This window comes from Panthera onca, chromosome D3, assembly GCF_046562875.1.
Source record: "Panthera onca isolate mPanOnc1 chromosome D3, mPanOnc1 haplotype 2, whole genome shotgun sequence".
Taxonomy (NCBI): Eukaryota; Metazoa; Chordata; class Mammalia; order Carnivora; family Felidae; genus Panthera; species Panthera onca.
In genome coordinates, this window is record NC_138350.1 from 76,037,628 (window position 1) to 76,053,427 (window position 15,800).

The window sequence follows — 15,800 nt, forward strand, 5'->3', positions numbered from 1 at the left end:
CTACCTGGAATGGTCTCTGTGGAGGAGATAATCTTTCAGTTATCTTAGGCTGATGACATGATATTTTCATGTTAAAAATAAAGTAAAATTGCCTTCACAGATATATTTTCCCGTTAACTCCATTTTTAGGTTTCTTGGATCACAGGGAACAAGAAGGTACCAGTGACCACTGGTTCTGAAATCAATCAGCACTGAGATTGAGGCCTGCACCCTGTAGTTAGAAATTACACTCGGCAGTGACGACTATAATTTTGTCATCTGTCTAAGCTGGGGTTGGCTCCTGAAAGTGGGTGTTGATAGTGACATCTAGTGGATCTTGGGTAGATAAAGATGACCTCTAAAGTAATTACTTGTCTAGTACTGGGTGAAGACCCAACCCCGTTTTCACCCTTCCCGCGTTCTAGAACGTGAACGTGTGTGCTCTGTAATCCAGTTTGGTGTATCTAAAACACGAGACTATCAGGAGTTTTGAAACTTCCTTTTTCTTCCCGTAGACCGAAGATCCGACCATGGAGCGACCCTATACATTTAAGGATTTTCTCCTTAGACCAAGAAGGTGAGGCTTTGGGGCGCAGGTGTCCTTCCTGCTTCAGTCATTGGTTTTCTCTGAGGAAGATTTCGGCTTCTTTTCCCTTTGCATCTTCTGTAAAAAAAAAAAAAAGTCATCATAAATATGAAAGTTGTAACCAAGTCGTATCCTTTATAACCAATTTTCTTCCATCACGCAGTCATAAATCTCGAGTTAAGGGATTTTTGCGATTGAAAATGGCCTATATGCCAAAAAATGGAGGTCAAGATGAAGAAAACAGTGAGCAGAGAGAGGACATGGAGGTAAGTTGCAGAACTACAGGCCTCGGTCTGTTTTCCTTGCACCAGATCATATTAGTGTCTTATTTAGGACCTAGCAGTTTAAGGACATAAAAATGGATAGAGCTTAACTATAAAAACACTTACTGAGTCCGTGCATCTGTGATCAACTACTGATGTGTTTGGCTTTGGTTAAAAAAAAAAAAAAAAAAAAAAAAAAAAAAAAAAGTCAACTTCTCATTTTATGTTACAGCACCCATAACGGAAGAGGCTTCTCCTTATAAAATGCCATACCCGTATTTCATTCACAGCCCCACCCCGATGAGAAATTGTGCGCACATATTTCATTCCCTTCTTTCTTTGGACTTTCAGCTCGTTGTAAATTTCCTCACAGCGCTTGGAATTGCTTCAAAGTGCATGAAATGGTTTAGAAAGTCTTTTCCAAGTTGTTTTTTTTTTTTTTTTTTTTTTTTTAATGTGTTGGGCCCCCAGGTGATGTGTTAGGAAAAGCTCTCCTCTAGAAATACCGTTTGGGAAGTAGCTGTCCAGAGGAATTTTCTCTTTCTCCCCCTCCTGGCATAGCTGCCTTTAAACTCCTTAATCACATACCTGCATCGTGGGTCCCAGTGCACCTTAGCGCACACTCCTGGCGGTGCTATTTTGTTAGATTCCCGTATCGTTCTGCAAATGGCCATTAACCAGGACGCCTCTGTGGCCAATTTCCACATCTGTTCGCAGCTGTCGCATATACGCGGTACGTGAATTATGTGTTATGGGCAAGTTATCGGAACCCTCCGCAGGCCAAGCGTTCATATTTCCGGGCAGTGTTTCACTTGGGTGCCTTCATCCCTCTGCACGGGGAGGAGTTGAAGTGGGTGGTAGGGATGTACGAATGTGAAGATTTCATAAGCACATCGACAGATTTTTATCTCGAATCCAAGGAATTTTTTACACTCTTCTAGCTCTCCAACTGCACTAACCAGTGAATTACTCAATTTTCCAGTGACTTTACTAGGGGATGTCAGGAAGGAATACTTAATGCCTAAAATATGTGTGGCAAAAATGTCACTCTTAACTCTGGTACCATGAAGCCTGTTTCTGTGGTGGCCGCCAGTGGGGAGCGCCTAAGTGGAAAGCAACTTCCAGACTTCTTCGGTTCTCGCGATTGTACTCGACGCAGAATGAGAGCCTCGCCTGCCTCCATCGCTGTCCTCCCTGGGGAGCGATGGAGCCCGGGCCTCCTGGCCCCTCGTGCCGTGATCTCTGTTAGAACACACGTGTAGTATGGCTTGGCGCCCCAGCTCCCTTTTACCTTGTGGGGGTGTCCAAAAGACAACAGCTGTAACATGACCCATGTCGCTGGCATGGCTCTGTCCGGCCCTGGCGGCCTTCGGGTCAAAATAACAAACATGAGCATGAAAAGAGGCTAATGCGGCTTAACACAACAGACTGGACACACCCAAAGCTGGGTTGATCTGTACAGTGCGGTCAAGTTAGAAGGCAGCACAGTTAATTGGTCATTGCTCCGAATTCTTTTTGAGACTCTACTAGAATTGATTCTTTTTTTTTTTTTTTTTTTTTTTTTTTTTTTTTTTTGCGAATTTCTTCCCACGTGGCATGTGAAGCCACCAAAAGAGCCAGGGTGCGAAGGAGCAAGGAAGAGGGACCAGAGCACACTGCGTTTGTTTTTTCCTCGTGTGTGAAGGGCCCACCTCAACGGTCTTCATTTGCTTTTATTCCGCAGCATGGCTGGGAGGTCGTGGACTCGAATGACTCGGCCTCCCAGCACCAGGAGGAGCTTCCCCCGCCTCCACTGCCTCCCGGCTGGGAAGAGAAAGTGGACAATCTGGGTCGTACCTATTACGTCAACCACAACAACCGGACCACTCAGTGGCACCGACCAAGCTTAATGTGAGTACCGTACCGTGGCTGGGGATGTGTCCGTGTACTTGGAGGTTGGACCGTGGCGGCTCTTGGGGGCAAGGTTGGGAACTCCGCCTCGCCTCAGAAAAACGTAGGATGTTTTGCCTTACATGCGGACACGTAGAACAACAGGGTTACTCTTCATTTAAAGAGCGCGAGAGCCTGTCGGAATTTGCACGATAAAGAAGCAGTTCTTTTCCCTGGATCAGGTTTGCCTATTTTAGGTATGAACTAATTCATTTTAGACAACGTGGATACACTCTTTTACATAGGTTCCTGACATACTGAAGTTATTTTCCCCACATTTATCTTACGTATGGCAGTTATATCACTTCCCTGGTCTTCAGCTTCCTCTCCTGACGAACCCAGATTGGAAAACGGCAAACAGATTGGCTGTGCAATCTTCTCTTCAGTTTTTGGCTTTTAGTCCCTTTAATTATTTAATTCGGAAATGCGACTTTTTTTTTTTTCCTCTTTGGGAAATCTATAAATCATCCCCGTGATCTAACTAGACGCCCATGCAAGGGTTGCAGACTCAGAATTAGTCATTACTGTGTATTCTAATCCCTCACCAGCGTCAGGGCCGTAGTGAAATGATTACTGTTTTGTTCATGCAACAATTTTGTATTTGATGGTAGAGGATAAACACTAGTTAAACCTCAACTATGTTCGAAAAGGATTTGTAGCAGCTTGTTTCTAAATCATAGTATACGGCAAGACCTGAATCTATTAGCATACAGTAAAAGGCAAAACAAGTATTCAAAGAAGGAAGAGGGAAATTTGAGCTCCTAGCAGCCAAGATGAGGAGGGTAATTGTCAATGCATTACATCATTTTCAGTATGTAATAAAAGCAAGTATATTGAATGAGATCATTTTTTCTTTAACCCAGACTCTGAAGGAAATTTGCTCTCGATGGTTTTTTTTTTTAATTTTTTTTTTTTAACGTTTATTTATTTTTGAGACAGAGAGAGACAGAGCATGAACGGGGGTGGGGCGGAGAGAGAGGGGGACACAGAATCCAAAGCAGGCTCCAGGCTCCGAGCCATCAGCCCAGAGCCAACGCGGGGCTCGAACTCACGGACCGCGAGATCATGACCTGAGCTGAAGTCGGATGCCCAACCGACGGAGCCACCCAGGCGCCCATTTTTTAACGTTCATTTATTATCGAGAGAGAGAGAGAGAGAGACAGGAAGACACAGAATGTGAAGCAGGCTCCAGGCTCCGAGCTGTCAGCACAGAGCCTGACGCGGGGCTCGAACCCACAAACTGTGAGATCACGACCTGAGCCGAAGTCGGACACTCAATCGACAGAGCCACCCAGGTGCCCCTCATGATGGTTTTTAAACAAGTGGTGTCAGCAGTGTGATGGGTGATAGTGTTGTCAATAATCCTTTAATCTTTGGAGGTTACAGAGAGATTCTGTTTACGACTGAGGGTGGGGGAGGTAGCCAAGAAATCTAGTCCAGGTTTTGAGTTGGAGAGAAAGCTTGTCTGATCTGCATCCGTGAATAGCCGGTCCTTCCTAAGCCCCCAGGTGGGTTCCGTTGAAGCTCAGATGCACTTGGTCGGCTTTGGACCCGGCTCATTATTCACAGGACAGCGTAAATATCCACACATCCAGATGATCATGAACTCTTCTTTGTTGTAATTTTGTACCCCCAGAGAAATCTAAATGGAAATGGTTTCGTTCTTTTATTTTTTTATTTTCTACTGTTTTCCTTTGATTACTGAACATAGCTGTTGTGAAACCATTTGAACCCACTTGACTACTCTTGGTATTTGTAAATGTTTTTAAAAAAAAAAAAAAAAAACTTGGACCCTCTCCACACCCCCTGCCCCGCCGCCAGGTAACATTGGTTACTGTAAATGGTCAGGAGTCTTGAATCAAGAATCTTGGTAGCAATACCCTAAGCAAGGCACCATTATCTTCCTTTGCTAAACATTATTGAACACATAACACCCTGTGGGGATCAGAGTGTCCTACGACTGTAGCAAAGTGACCGCTAACAGCTCACAAAGAAAGAAATACTAATGGCCAGTGCATATATGGAAAAAAGCTCACCTTCATTAATAATCATGCAGACTGAAGTCTGTTATTTTGGGATAAATGGAAATACTTGCTTTCTTACCTCCCAGAGTTGTGAAACCCTAATGAGGAAACTTCTGAGACAACACTTCATATTGTTTTTGTAAACACACTACCGTGGGGGCATTGGCCCAAAGAACTAACCCAAAACAAAAGAGATCATTTGTGCAGTGCTGGCTCATCAGTTGTCCAGAACGACATGGGAAAAATGCAGCCCTTAATCCAAGTTCAGGTTCACATGTAGTTTAGGGAGGGGTCAGTGGCATGACTGTCCCTATGAGTGAGGCAGCTATGCCAAAGAGGCTGAACCAGGAAGGACGTCGGCAGAGCTCAGGTGGGGCCCGGGGAGTGCCTCTTTTCCAGTGGGCATGTCTTCTAGAAATCCTGAGAAAAGTTAGATAAGGAAGAAGAATTAGTTTCCATAGTAACCTCTTCATCCCACCCGAACGGTCTTGAGAGTTTGAGGTACTTTCTCCTTAACTTTATTTCACCAAGTATTATGGTTTGTTTTTTTTTTAATGTTTATTTTTTGAGAGAGACAGAGTGTGACTAGGGGAGGGGCAGAGAGAGAGGGAGACACAGAATCCCAAGCAGGCACCAGGCTCTGAGCTGTCAGCACAGAGCCCGACTTGGGGCTCGAACTCATGAACTGTGAGATCATGACCTGAGCCGAAGTCGGATGCTCAACTGGTTGAGCCACCCAGGCGCCCCTAAAGTATTGCTTTGATTCAAACTTAATTATTTTCGTAAATCAGTTTTTACAGAATACTGCCACGGTCTTTTGGGGGGAAATTGATATTAAGAAGTGCCTGTTAGGGACACCTGGGTGGCTCAGCTGGTTAAGCACCCATCTCTTGATTTTGCCTCAGGTTGTGAGATCGAGCCCCGAGGCAGGCTCTGTGCCGCGTATGGAGCCTGCTTAAGACTCTCTCCCCCTGTCCCTCCCCCGCCTCTCTTTCCCAAAAGTAAATAAATAAAATGTGGTTTTTTTTTTTTAAAAAGCATTAAAAGGCTGTATCTGAGGAAATGAGACAGAGAAGTGATGGCCGTGTGCTGAAGGAAAGAATTAAGACTGTCCTTGCGACTCATGTGTTACCCAGTTCCCTAGGCTTGTGCTCTAGACTTCAACCCCCTGAATAACCTCACTGACAGTTCGTTGCCCTCCGGCTGTCCTTACAAGGTCCTTCTCCACCCTGTCCCTTGCCAGATTCCCCACCCACAGTCCTAAGCCTACGGTGTATTAAGTGGCTGGACCATTCACAGCTGCTTCCTGATCACTCTCTCTTCTTAGCCCCGTGGATGCCCCGATGCCCCCCCTGCCCAACCACCGAAACAAAACTAGAACGTCCCCTTTCCTGTGGCTGCCTCTACCTTCCTCTGGGAGAACCGCGCTTCTGTTCAGCTCTCAGTGAAGGACCTCTGCTTCCCCCGTGGTAGCAGGGAGCACGTAATACTCTGGCGGCCTGTGTGAGCACGGACTATGTTCTCTTACTCACAGATCTAGCCCTAGCGCCTGGCACAGAGTAGGAGCTCAGCAAAAAAGTACCTTGTGACAGAATGAATGACTACAAGTGAATCGCTTCTCAAAGTGATGATAGGCGCACGGTTTGGGGAACCGGCGAGGCTGGATACGGAACTGAAGGGTGGAAGGCTGACCACAGAGTGATCCCCGCACTCTCAAGTCTGAGGGCAGCTTTTTAAAGCACCCCTGATTTTAGAATTGTCCTGACCCTGTTTAAATGTAAACGGAAAGGTTTTTACTCCATAACCCACAATTTTAGAAACATGGTGAAGGAACGGAATTAAGGCTGTAAATGAAGATGCGCTTTAGAGACTCAAAACACTTAACTCTCTTACCTCTCTTGCAAAATACTTTGTACATCTTCTGTCTCAGCAACAATTTAATCACATTTCAGTAACTGGGCTCATCGTCACATTAGTGTGTACTAATGTCCATAATGTAGGTGAGTGTCAGTGATCTGACACACTGATCTTAATTGACACTGAACCTGACAAATTGATGGTTTATCCTGTCTTTAGCCACTTGCATATTGCCCATGAAAATCAAGTGAAGGGGCGCCTGGATGGCTCAGTCAGTTGGGCATCCGACTTTGGCTCAAGTCATGATCTCACAGCTCGAGAGTTCAAGCCCCGTGTTGGGCTCTGTGCTGACAGCTGGGAGCCTGGAACCTGCTTCAGATTCTGTGTCTCCCTTGCTCTCTGTCCCTTCCCCGCTCGTGCTCTGTGTCTCTGTTTCAAAAATAAATAAACATTAAAAAAAATTTTTTTTTAGGGGCACCTGGGTGGCTCAGTCGGTTAAGCGTCCGACTTCGGCTCAGGTCATGATCTCACGGTCCGTGGGTTCGAGCCCCGCGTTGGGCTCTGTGCTGACAGCTCAGAGCCTGGAGCCTGTTTCAGATTCTGTGTCTCCTTCTCTCTGTGACCCTCCCCCGTTCATGCTCTGTCTCTGTCTCAAAAATAAATAAACGTTAAAAAAAAAAAATTTTAAATCAAGTGAAGAATATAGATAGATGAAATTAATGACTGAAGAAAATTAAGATAACTATTTCCTAAAATATTTTCTTGCCCCCAGTAAAATAATTTTCTACTTTGATCTGTCAGCTCAGAAATATTTTTAAATGTTCATCTTCCCATTAGTGACTGTTTCTAGTTTCAGCTCATTCAGTTGCTTAATGACACGCAGGCCTCCCTTGTGTGACTATTTTCACTTCATCAGTGAAGACCATTAAAGCCCAGGGTTGGAATTGCAAAATCAGAGGTAACCTCTCTATGCTATTTAGTTGTGTCTGGTTCACGCTGATTACTAATTATATGAGCATGTGGCATAAGGGAGATTTGCATAATTGATTTTAAATGTCCCTCCCCCACTTTTTAAAGTAAGTCCTTCCAGAATAAGGAATTTTATATACTTCTAAGGGATACAAAATGCAGACGTGGTAATAATAAAACCTTATTTCCTCTTAACCTTTCAGAAGTCCCTGGAACACTTCAAGTATGTATTAGGCCCTGGCACGCAGCATGCAAACATTAGTCACTCAGCGTTGACTGAGTAAATGCTAACTGAATGTATGATATTTCAAGTGAAGATTTAAAATTCTGATGAAAGTCTTTCATAGATGTATATAAAATATTTTAAGGCCAGTCATTAGGAAGGGAAATTGCTTCCATCCTTAATAAAAGGGAAAGGATGATATCAAGTTTCCTTGGCCTTCTTAGACACTACTAAAATATTTTACATATTTCATAAAGAATTTCATTCTGGTCATTTTCCTCCTAACTATTTCTCTGTTCTGTAATAACTTAACTTTTCATAATCGTTGTGTGCTGAAGAATTGAATGTCCTATAAAAATGACCTGTGGCGGGGCACCCGGGTGGCTCGGTCGGTTGAGCATACGACTTCGGCTCAGGTCATGATCTCACAGTTCGTGGGTTCGAGCCCCACCTCGGACTCTGTGCCGACAGCTCAGAGCCTGGAACCTACTTCGCATTCTGTGTCTCCCTTTCTCTCTGCCCCTCCCCCGCTCTCGCGTGCTCTCTCTCTCAAAAATAAACTTAAAAAAAATTAACAACAACAAAAAAGACCCGTGGCAGCACAAAATCACAAATGCGACATTCCATTCTCTCACCTGTCCGACAAAGTGTCAGTTTCTATCATTTTGTTCCGGTGGTTTCAGAAAAGGATCGGTATCCTTCTGTGCCCCTTAGTGTTAATCGTTTTCTCTGTAGCCATAGTTTTGTCAGTTTCTCTGAAGGTATCTCAAGGTACTATTTTTTAGTCTAGTTATAGTTTAATAAAATCAGAAAATACGCAAGATTGTTATTTCTGTGAGAGTTCCAAAGTTTATGTATTAGGTACACAGATAATAGCAAAACTTCGCTGACTCAGATTTTAAGAAGTAATTATCATTCGAATATGGATTACATGAAAGCTAACCTGCGTTTACCAGAAGTTAAAAATGTAAAGGTGTTTGTTGGAAATATTGAAACTGTCTCAGAAAGGGGCAATAAAGAGTACCCTATTTATTTGCACACAATGCTGCTAGTCACAAACTATTTACTATTACAGGGGCCAGCAGGCTTTCTGTTGGCGTGTAGCAGAAGTTTGAGAGATTAGAATGTTTTAAAACCCGTGTTTTAGGGGCGCTGGGGTGGCTCAGTCGGTTGAACGTCCGTCCGACTTCAGCTCAGGTCACGATCTCGCGGTCCGTGAGTTCGAGCCCCACGTCGGGCTCTGGGCTGATGGCTCGGAGCCTGGTGCCTGCTTCCGATTCTGTGTCTCCCTCTCTCTCTGCGCCTTCCCTGCTCAGGCTCTGTCTCTCTCTGTCTCAATAAATAAAAACATTAAAAAAAATTTTTTAAAAAAAACCATGTTTTATAGGAAGAATCTGTAAGGAGGGCCCTTGATTAATACTATGTTTTGATTAGTCTGAAATAACATTTTTAAATATTTTGAAATGTTAACTTGCAGCATCATTTCTGTTAACCGAATATGGTGTCTTATTGAAAGAGTCTGATTTTTCTTCGCAAAACATTTTGACATTTAAACTTCGACTCTAAAAGCCGGCAAGTAGTATTTCTCCCAAAGGATGATTGCCTGTAATTTACTGCAGCAGTTTTCAAGATTGAATTGATGTTTTCAGATCCTGAATTAAGAGAGATACATGACACACACACACACACACACACAAAAGTTGCTGTGTTCTTCACATCCCACTTGATTTGGGAAATGATCACTTGATGTCTGAGTGAATTTTTTACAGTGGTTTAATGGGGAGAAATACAGTGTCATCCTGAATGATCCTGAGATTCTGTCAAAATGAGATCCGCACAGCTAAAAAAAAATTCATGTTAAAAATTTCATGTTGGGTCAGGAGCACTTCTCTCCAGATCCCGGCTTTGAGTTTGTACTATTTCTGCTCCTTGGCCAATCGTTACCAACCTAAAGTTGCCGCCTCGTCATTGCTGGACTCTTAGAGGGGCCACCACTGACTGGCCCCAAGTCAGTCACCTGTCCTTTGAGAAGCCTGCCTTCTCACTAGAGCAAAAAGATGGAGGGCTGTGATTTCTTTTCTTTTTTTGTTTTTTTTTTTTTTTTTTTTTTGAGAGAGAGAGAGAGAGAGCAAGCGAGCGGGGAAGGGGCAGAAAAAGAGGGACACGCAGAATCTGAAGGAGGCTCCAGCCTCTGAGCTGTCAGCCCAGAGCCTGACGTGAGGCTTGAACCCATGAACCATGAGATCATGACCTGAGCCGAAGTCAGACTCTTACCGACTGAGCCACCCGGGCGCCCCAGAGGGCTGTGATTTCTTAAACACTAAAGTACACTTTGTGCTATTTGCCTGAAATACTCAAAACGTTGTGCTGATGCATTTAAACGCGCTGTCTCCTTGACTGAGATGAACCCAGAACTATCCTCCAACCAGTTCGTGTTGGGCGAATTCCCACACGTAACGGCCAGCGAGTGGTCCGTGTCGGGCGCGACGGCGGCCGCGTTTTAGTGGGTGGGAGGCCTCTGGCGAGCGCGGGACTGTGGCGGAAGACGCCAGATACCCACACCGGCTGTCCCGTCTCTCTCTCCCCCTCGCCCCATGCTCCCAGGGATGTGGCCTCTGAGTCGGACAGCAACATCAGGCAGATCAACCAGGAGGCCGCGCATCGACGCTTCCGCTCGCGCAGACACATCAGTGAGGACCTGGAGCCGGAGCCCAGCGAGGGCGGAGACGGCCCAGAGGTAAGACGTCCCCACGCACCCTCTGCCCTCCGCAGCTCCTCCTTCCCGTGGGCTCCACGTGGATTCTGTGTCCTGATATGTTCTCACGGTAAATGCTGTCTAAAAATTCAAGATGGTGGCCTCACAGCCAACTGACGACCGTTGGGATATCAATTTAGGAAGTGCATGGAAAAGTCAAGTTTGATGAATACGTGTACCCGTTTGTTACAGAAGGGACTGACGTTATTTCTAGAACACATTGGAAATCTGAAGATGTTTTCACCTTACGGGGGCGCCTGGGTGGCTCAGTCAGTTCGGCGTCTGACTTCCGCCCGGGTCGCGATCTCGCGGTCCGTGAGTTCGAGCCCCGCGTCGGGCTCTGGGCTGACGGCCCGGAGCCTGGAGCCTGTTTCGGATTCTCTGTCTCCCTCTCTCACTGATGCTCCCGGATTCATGCTCTGTCTCTCTCTTTCTCGAGAATAAATAAATGTTAAAAAAAAAAAAAAAACAGAAGACATTTTCACCTTATTATTTACCTGCCCCCAGAGTCTAACTGTATCTTAGTGAGTGGCAATGTGGTTGTCATAGGTGAGCAATTAAATGACGTTTGGGTACCAAATACTTCTAAGGAGTTTTGACATCGTGAAAGAGATTTATTGCTGGGAAAATAGGAATTTGGGTGAATTCAGAAACGTTTACTATTTTTCCCCTTAAATGTTTGTGGTAAATTACGGGGCGGGGGGTGGGGGGGGAATTATGAATTGAACAACAAATTAGCAGTTACCAGTTGTGGAGCAATTACTTCTGTGCAGTCTTAACAACTGTGTTTACTTAGTAGAAATCCATTCTGTTTAGACAGTGTTTTATGAAGATCATTCATAAAAATATTGCAGTGATCAACACTGGAAAAGCAAAATCAATGATGCCATAATGAGTTCACTAAAAGTTACTTAATACCACTGTTTAATTACAGCTTATAGCATTTCTGCTGCTCTTACAGTGACTCCTCAGCACTTACAGTAAAAGAAAATCCATGGAAGTCATCCATGAATTTCTGAGAACATTTTTAACCCACCCATGTAGTAACCAGTACTAGAAGTAAGTCACCACTCAGAGAGGTGGTGTTTTAAAGGGGTTAAGACCACAGCCCCTAGAACCAGGCTCCCTTGGATCCACTCCTGACCCTGCCACTTCCTAGCTCTGTTCTCTTTGACAGGTGACTCTCTGTGCCTCGGTTTCCTCACCTGTCAATTAGGGTAGTAGTCACATGTTCCTCAGGGTTATTAGAAGATTGTGTGCGCCTTAAATACTCAGTAAATGTTAATTATAGTTATCACGGTGGTGGTGGTTGTTGGCAAGGTGACGAGAGGATCCCACGCTCCTACCATTTACCCCAGCATCTTGTTCCTTGATAGCCTTGGGAGACCATTTCCGAGGAAGTGAACATCACTGGAGACTCCCTCAGTCTGTCACTGCCCCCTCCGCCGTCCTCTCCAGTGTCCCGGACCAGCCCTCAGGAGCTGTCTGAGGAGCTGAGCAGAAGGCTTCAGATCACTCCAGACTCCAATGGGGAGCAGTTTGGTTCTTTGATCGTAAGTAATGGTCTTGTTTGAATGAGAAGTTGAGCAAATATTTTATCACTTCTTGTCGTTTTAAGAGACTCTTGTATGCAAATAATGACCAAGGTCCTTCCAGCTCCCAGAGAACTGTGACCTTTTCCAAAGTTCCCCCTTCCTCAGGGGACAGAATTAGTCCAAGCAGGTGAGAATCTTTCTTGATTTGTAAAGAACTCAAGAAGAGTTCATTTCTGTTAATATTACCTTTAACCTTGAATTTCTTTTCCCAGCCAGAGGCTCGTAAATAGTGCCTCCATCACAAAGGTGGTTATTTCACAGGGGGACCTGGGAGACATCGGGCCTCTTAATTAGTCCTCTTAAGTACCCTGCTGCCCACTTTATCGTTCTCACTTCGCAGATGAAGTTTAAGGGACCCATCCAAGACAGAGTTAGGATGGGAGACAGAAGACGTCCCCTAAGTCCCAGAGTACGAATCCTTAAGAAAGCTCATGCAGCTGAGGCACGGACCTCAGGATAACATTTGAACTTGGGTTCTTAACCATCAGGGAGCCTCTTCCTAGAAAGTTCAGATAGGGCTAAGCCCCAGTGAGAAGCAGCACAGTGAGCATGAAGACCTCCATGTTTGATAACACATCGTAGAAGGGCATGAAAAGTCCATAGAAAAATACCTGCCTGTGAATAGAGTTGAGAACAAATGCAACTCTCCATGTTTCTCGAGAAATTGAACTTAAAAATGTATAACGGTAAATGACAGTGGTCACTGCACAGAAAATGGCATCCTAGAAAAATAGTGATTATTACAACCGTATTGAATGTGCACGGATAAGAGGACTACATCTGATGTAAAAGCAAGTAAGCGCTCACAAGATCGTTACTCTGTCGGTTATGGTGTTTTTACCATTGGCCCGTATTATGTGAGTTGCAGTGATTACTTGGTTAATGTGGTTTTATATTAAAATTTTGTAAATGTTCTGCAGAAAGAGACAGACCACTGAGATGAAAATCTCATACTAAAAGGGCAGGGAAAAATGCTATATGTGGGATATTTGAATTGGTGAAAACTGTCGCTGTGGAAACAACATAAGCAATGAAGCCATGTATTGAAAACCAGTGGAATGTCGTAAGCAATGCAAACACCTAAGCAGATGCACACCTGTAGCCTACCAAAAAAACTCCTCGTTTTCTTCAGCATGAGTATTAAGTGAGCATCTCTAGTTCTTTGTATAGGGACCACCTGCATTTAATCACTGAACTTGCACACAATATCTTTAAGATCCAAGTGCAAGAGTCCGTATTATTTTAAGATGGTGTTGCGTCTGATTCAGCTGTTCAGTGAGAATGTCTTGGAAAGAGAACACGAGACTCTTTTTCAGTTTCGCTTGTCAGGATCACCCTGTATTCAAGGATAGTAGCATGAACTTTTACTAAAGAAGGAACCCTTCGTGCTAACCTAACCATTGTGGAAGGGCCTGAATAGGCCCCTGTCGCTGTCACAGAGTCTTTCTTTGACCTTACCCCCTTTTGCTTATCATTAAAGTGAGTACTGAAGTATTAAAAACGAGTACCTACAGACTTATCCCATGGACGAATCTGCTGCCACTTAGATACTTGGCCTTTGTGTAACCCACTGCCATTCTATGATGGGGTCTCTTGGCTGTTTTTCGAAAAAGATAGACGAATACAAACGAGTGAGAGGAACACTATACATCGCACACTAGATGTTTTAGAGGAACCTCGCTATTTTCCCTCATTCCTGTTCTGTACGACTTCAACTCGATTCAGAAGCTAAAATTGTAACTGACCCTTCGGAAGTAGCACAAGACCACATTTGAGTTTTTTGGCCTTAGATTCCAACTGATCCTTTGTCAATAGTAATGTTTAAGAACGATCTATATCAGTATTTTTTCCTCTATTCACATCACACTAGAGTTTGCCCCAAGGTTGCATCCCAGAGCAAAACGCAAGACTGCTAGCTTCCTGTTGCCATTTTTTTTAGTTTTATTTATTTATTCATTTATTTATTTTTTGTTTTTATTTATTTTGGAGACAGAGACAGCGCATGAGCGGGGGAGGGGCAGAGAGAGAGGGAGACACAGAATCCGAAGCGGGCTCCAGGCTCCGAGCTGTCAGCACAGAGCCCGACGCGGGGCTCGAACTCACGGACCGTGAGACCATGACCTGAGCTGAAGTTGGATGTTTAACCGGCTGAGCCACCCAGGCGCCCCTTTTAATGTTTATTTTGGAGAGAGAGAGAAAGCATGAGCAGAGTAGGGGCAGAGACAGAAGGGGACAGAGGATCCAAAGTAGGCTCCACACTGACAGAAGAAAGCTCGATGCAGGGCTCCAATCCACGAGCCATGAGGTCATGACCTGAGCCAAAGCAGGGTGCTTAACCAACTGAGCCACCCAGGCGCCCCTCTAGTGCCAGTTTTTTTTATAACATCTATTTATTTTCGAGAGACAGAGAGAAAGCATGAGCAGGGGAGGGGCAGAGAGAGAGGGAGACACGCAATCTGGAAGCAGGCTTCAGGCTCCGAGCTGTCAGCACCAAGCCCCACGCAGGGCTCGAACTCCCGAATCGTGAGATCATGGCCCAGGCCAAAGTCAGAAGCTTAACCGACCGAGCCACCCAGGTGCCACCCCCCTTTTTTTATTTAAAAAAAATTTTTTTTAATGTTTATTTATTTTTGAGAGAGAGAGAGTCCGTGAGCCGGGAAAGGGCAGAGAGGGAGGGAGACACAGAATCCAAAGTAGTCTCCAGGCTCCGAGCTGTCAGCACAGAGCTTAACACGGGGCTCGAACCCACAAACTGTGAGATCACGACCTGAGCCGAAGTCGGGTGCTTAACCGACTGAGCCACCCGGGCACCCCTACTGCCATTTCTTAAAGAAGCAGTAGAGTGTTACCCTGGCCTTTTGAGTCCCCTGTCCTGTTTTGGCCTCTTTTTCCTACTTTTGCTGTTACTTCCTCCTAAGGACCAGTCAGAATTTCTGTCTGCTGCAAACACTCGTAATGACACATAAGATTACCCACCCGACTGCTTGAGGGATTATTCTCATGGCCCAGAAGAGACGGCGTCTCACCGAATCATCTTCTCACATGAAAGAACACTCAATAGGCTCGCGTGACTTAGTTTTTAAACCAACGAAACTTGTTTCTGGGCCTGTGTTTTCACGACGCTTCGTGTCCTTTCCCCCCTTCAGCAAAGAGAACCGTCCTCAAGGTTGCGGTCCTGCAGCGTGACGGACACCGTTGCCGAGCAAGCTCATCTACCACCGGTAACCCACGCCCCTTGCCAGCCATCCGGTTGGCCCTTGGGGCTTGTGTTTGAAATCATCTGGGCTACTGAGGAAGAGTTTTTCCTGTGTAAATCGGTTCTCTATGCACACGAGAGACCGGATGATTTCCTAGCAAATTGCCCAAGGAGAGTGGATTCCGAATACAAAGAGCTCTGTTAGTCTCTGAAATGCTGAAAACTTCATTGCTTTGCTTTTCCACCCAAATTAATACCACTTCTGATGTGCTTACCACTTAATCAAAAGCGTATTAATAATTCGTTTCTTTTTTTTCTTTTAAACTTACTGAGTTCCCAGCACTGTGCTCCAGTCACACAGGAATCCCTTGGAACAGGAAGAACTCTTCCCGGTTTGCAGGGCGTGGTTTTTCTCATCACTAAT

General features: G+C 45.0%; 1 protein-coding gene across 10 annotated transcripts in view; it reads left to right on the plus strand.

The window, feature by feature from the left end:
- Positions 1-15,800, plus strand: part of NEDD4L (NEDD4 like E3 ubiquitin protein ligase) — a 341,415-nt gene that overhangs the window by 264,753 nt on the left and 60,862 nt on the right. For all 10 annotated transcript variants that reach the window (XM_078435202.2, XM_078435204.2, XM_078435203.2 and 7 more), the window contains 6 exons: positions 495-556; positions 729-831; positions 2,552-2,718; positions 10,435-10,567; positions 11,962-12,138; positions 15,327-15,401. In XM_078435202.2, the coding sequence (XP_078291328.1) occupies positions 495-556; positions 729-831; positions 2,552-2,718; positions 10,435-10,567; positions 11,962-12,138; positions 15,327-15,401 (717 nt within the window). The remainder of the gene's footprint in view (positions 1-494; positions 557-728; positions 832-2,551; positions 2,719-10,434; positions 10,568-11,961; positions 12,139-15,326; positions 15,402-15,800) is intronic.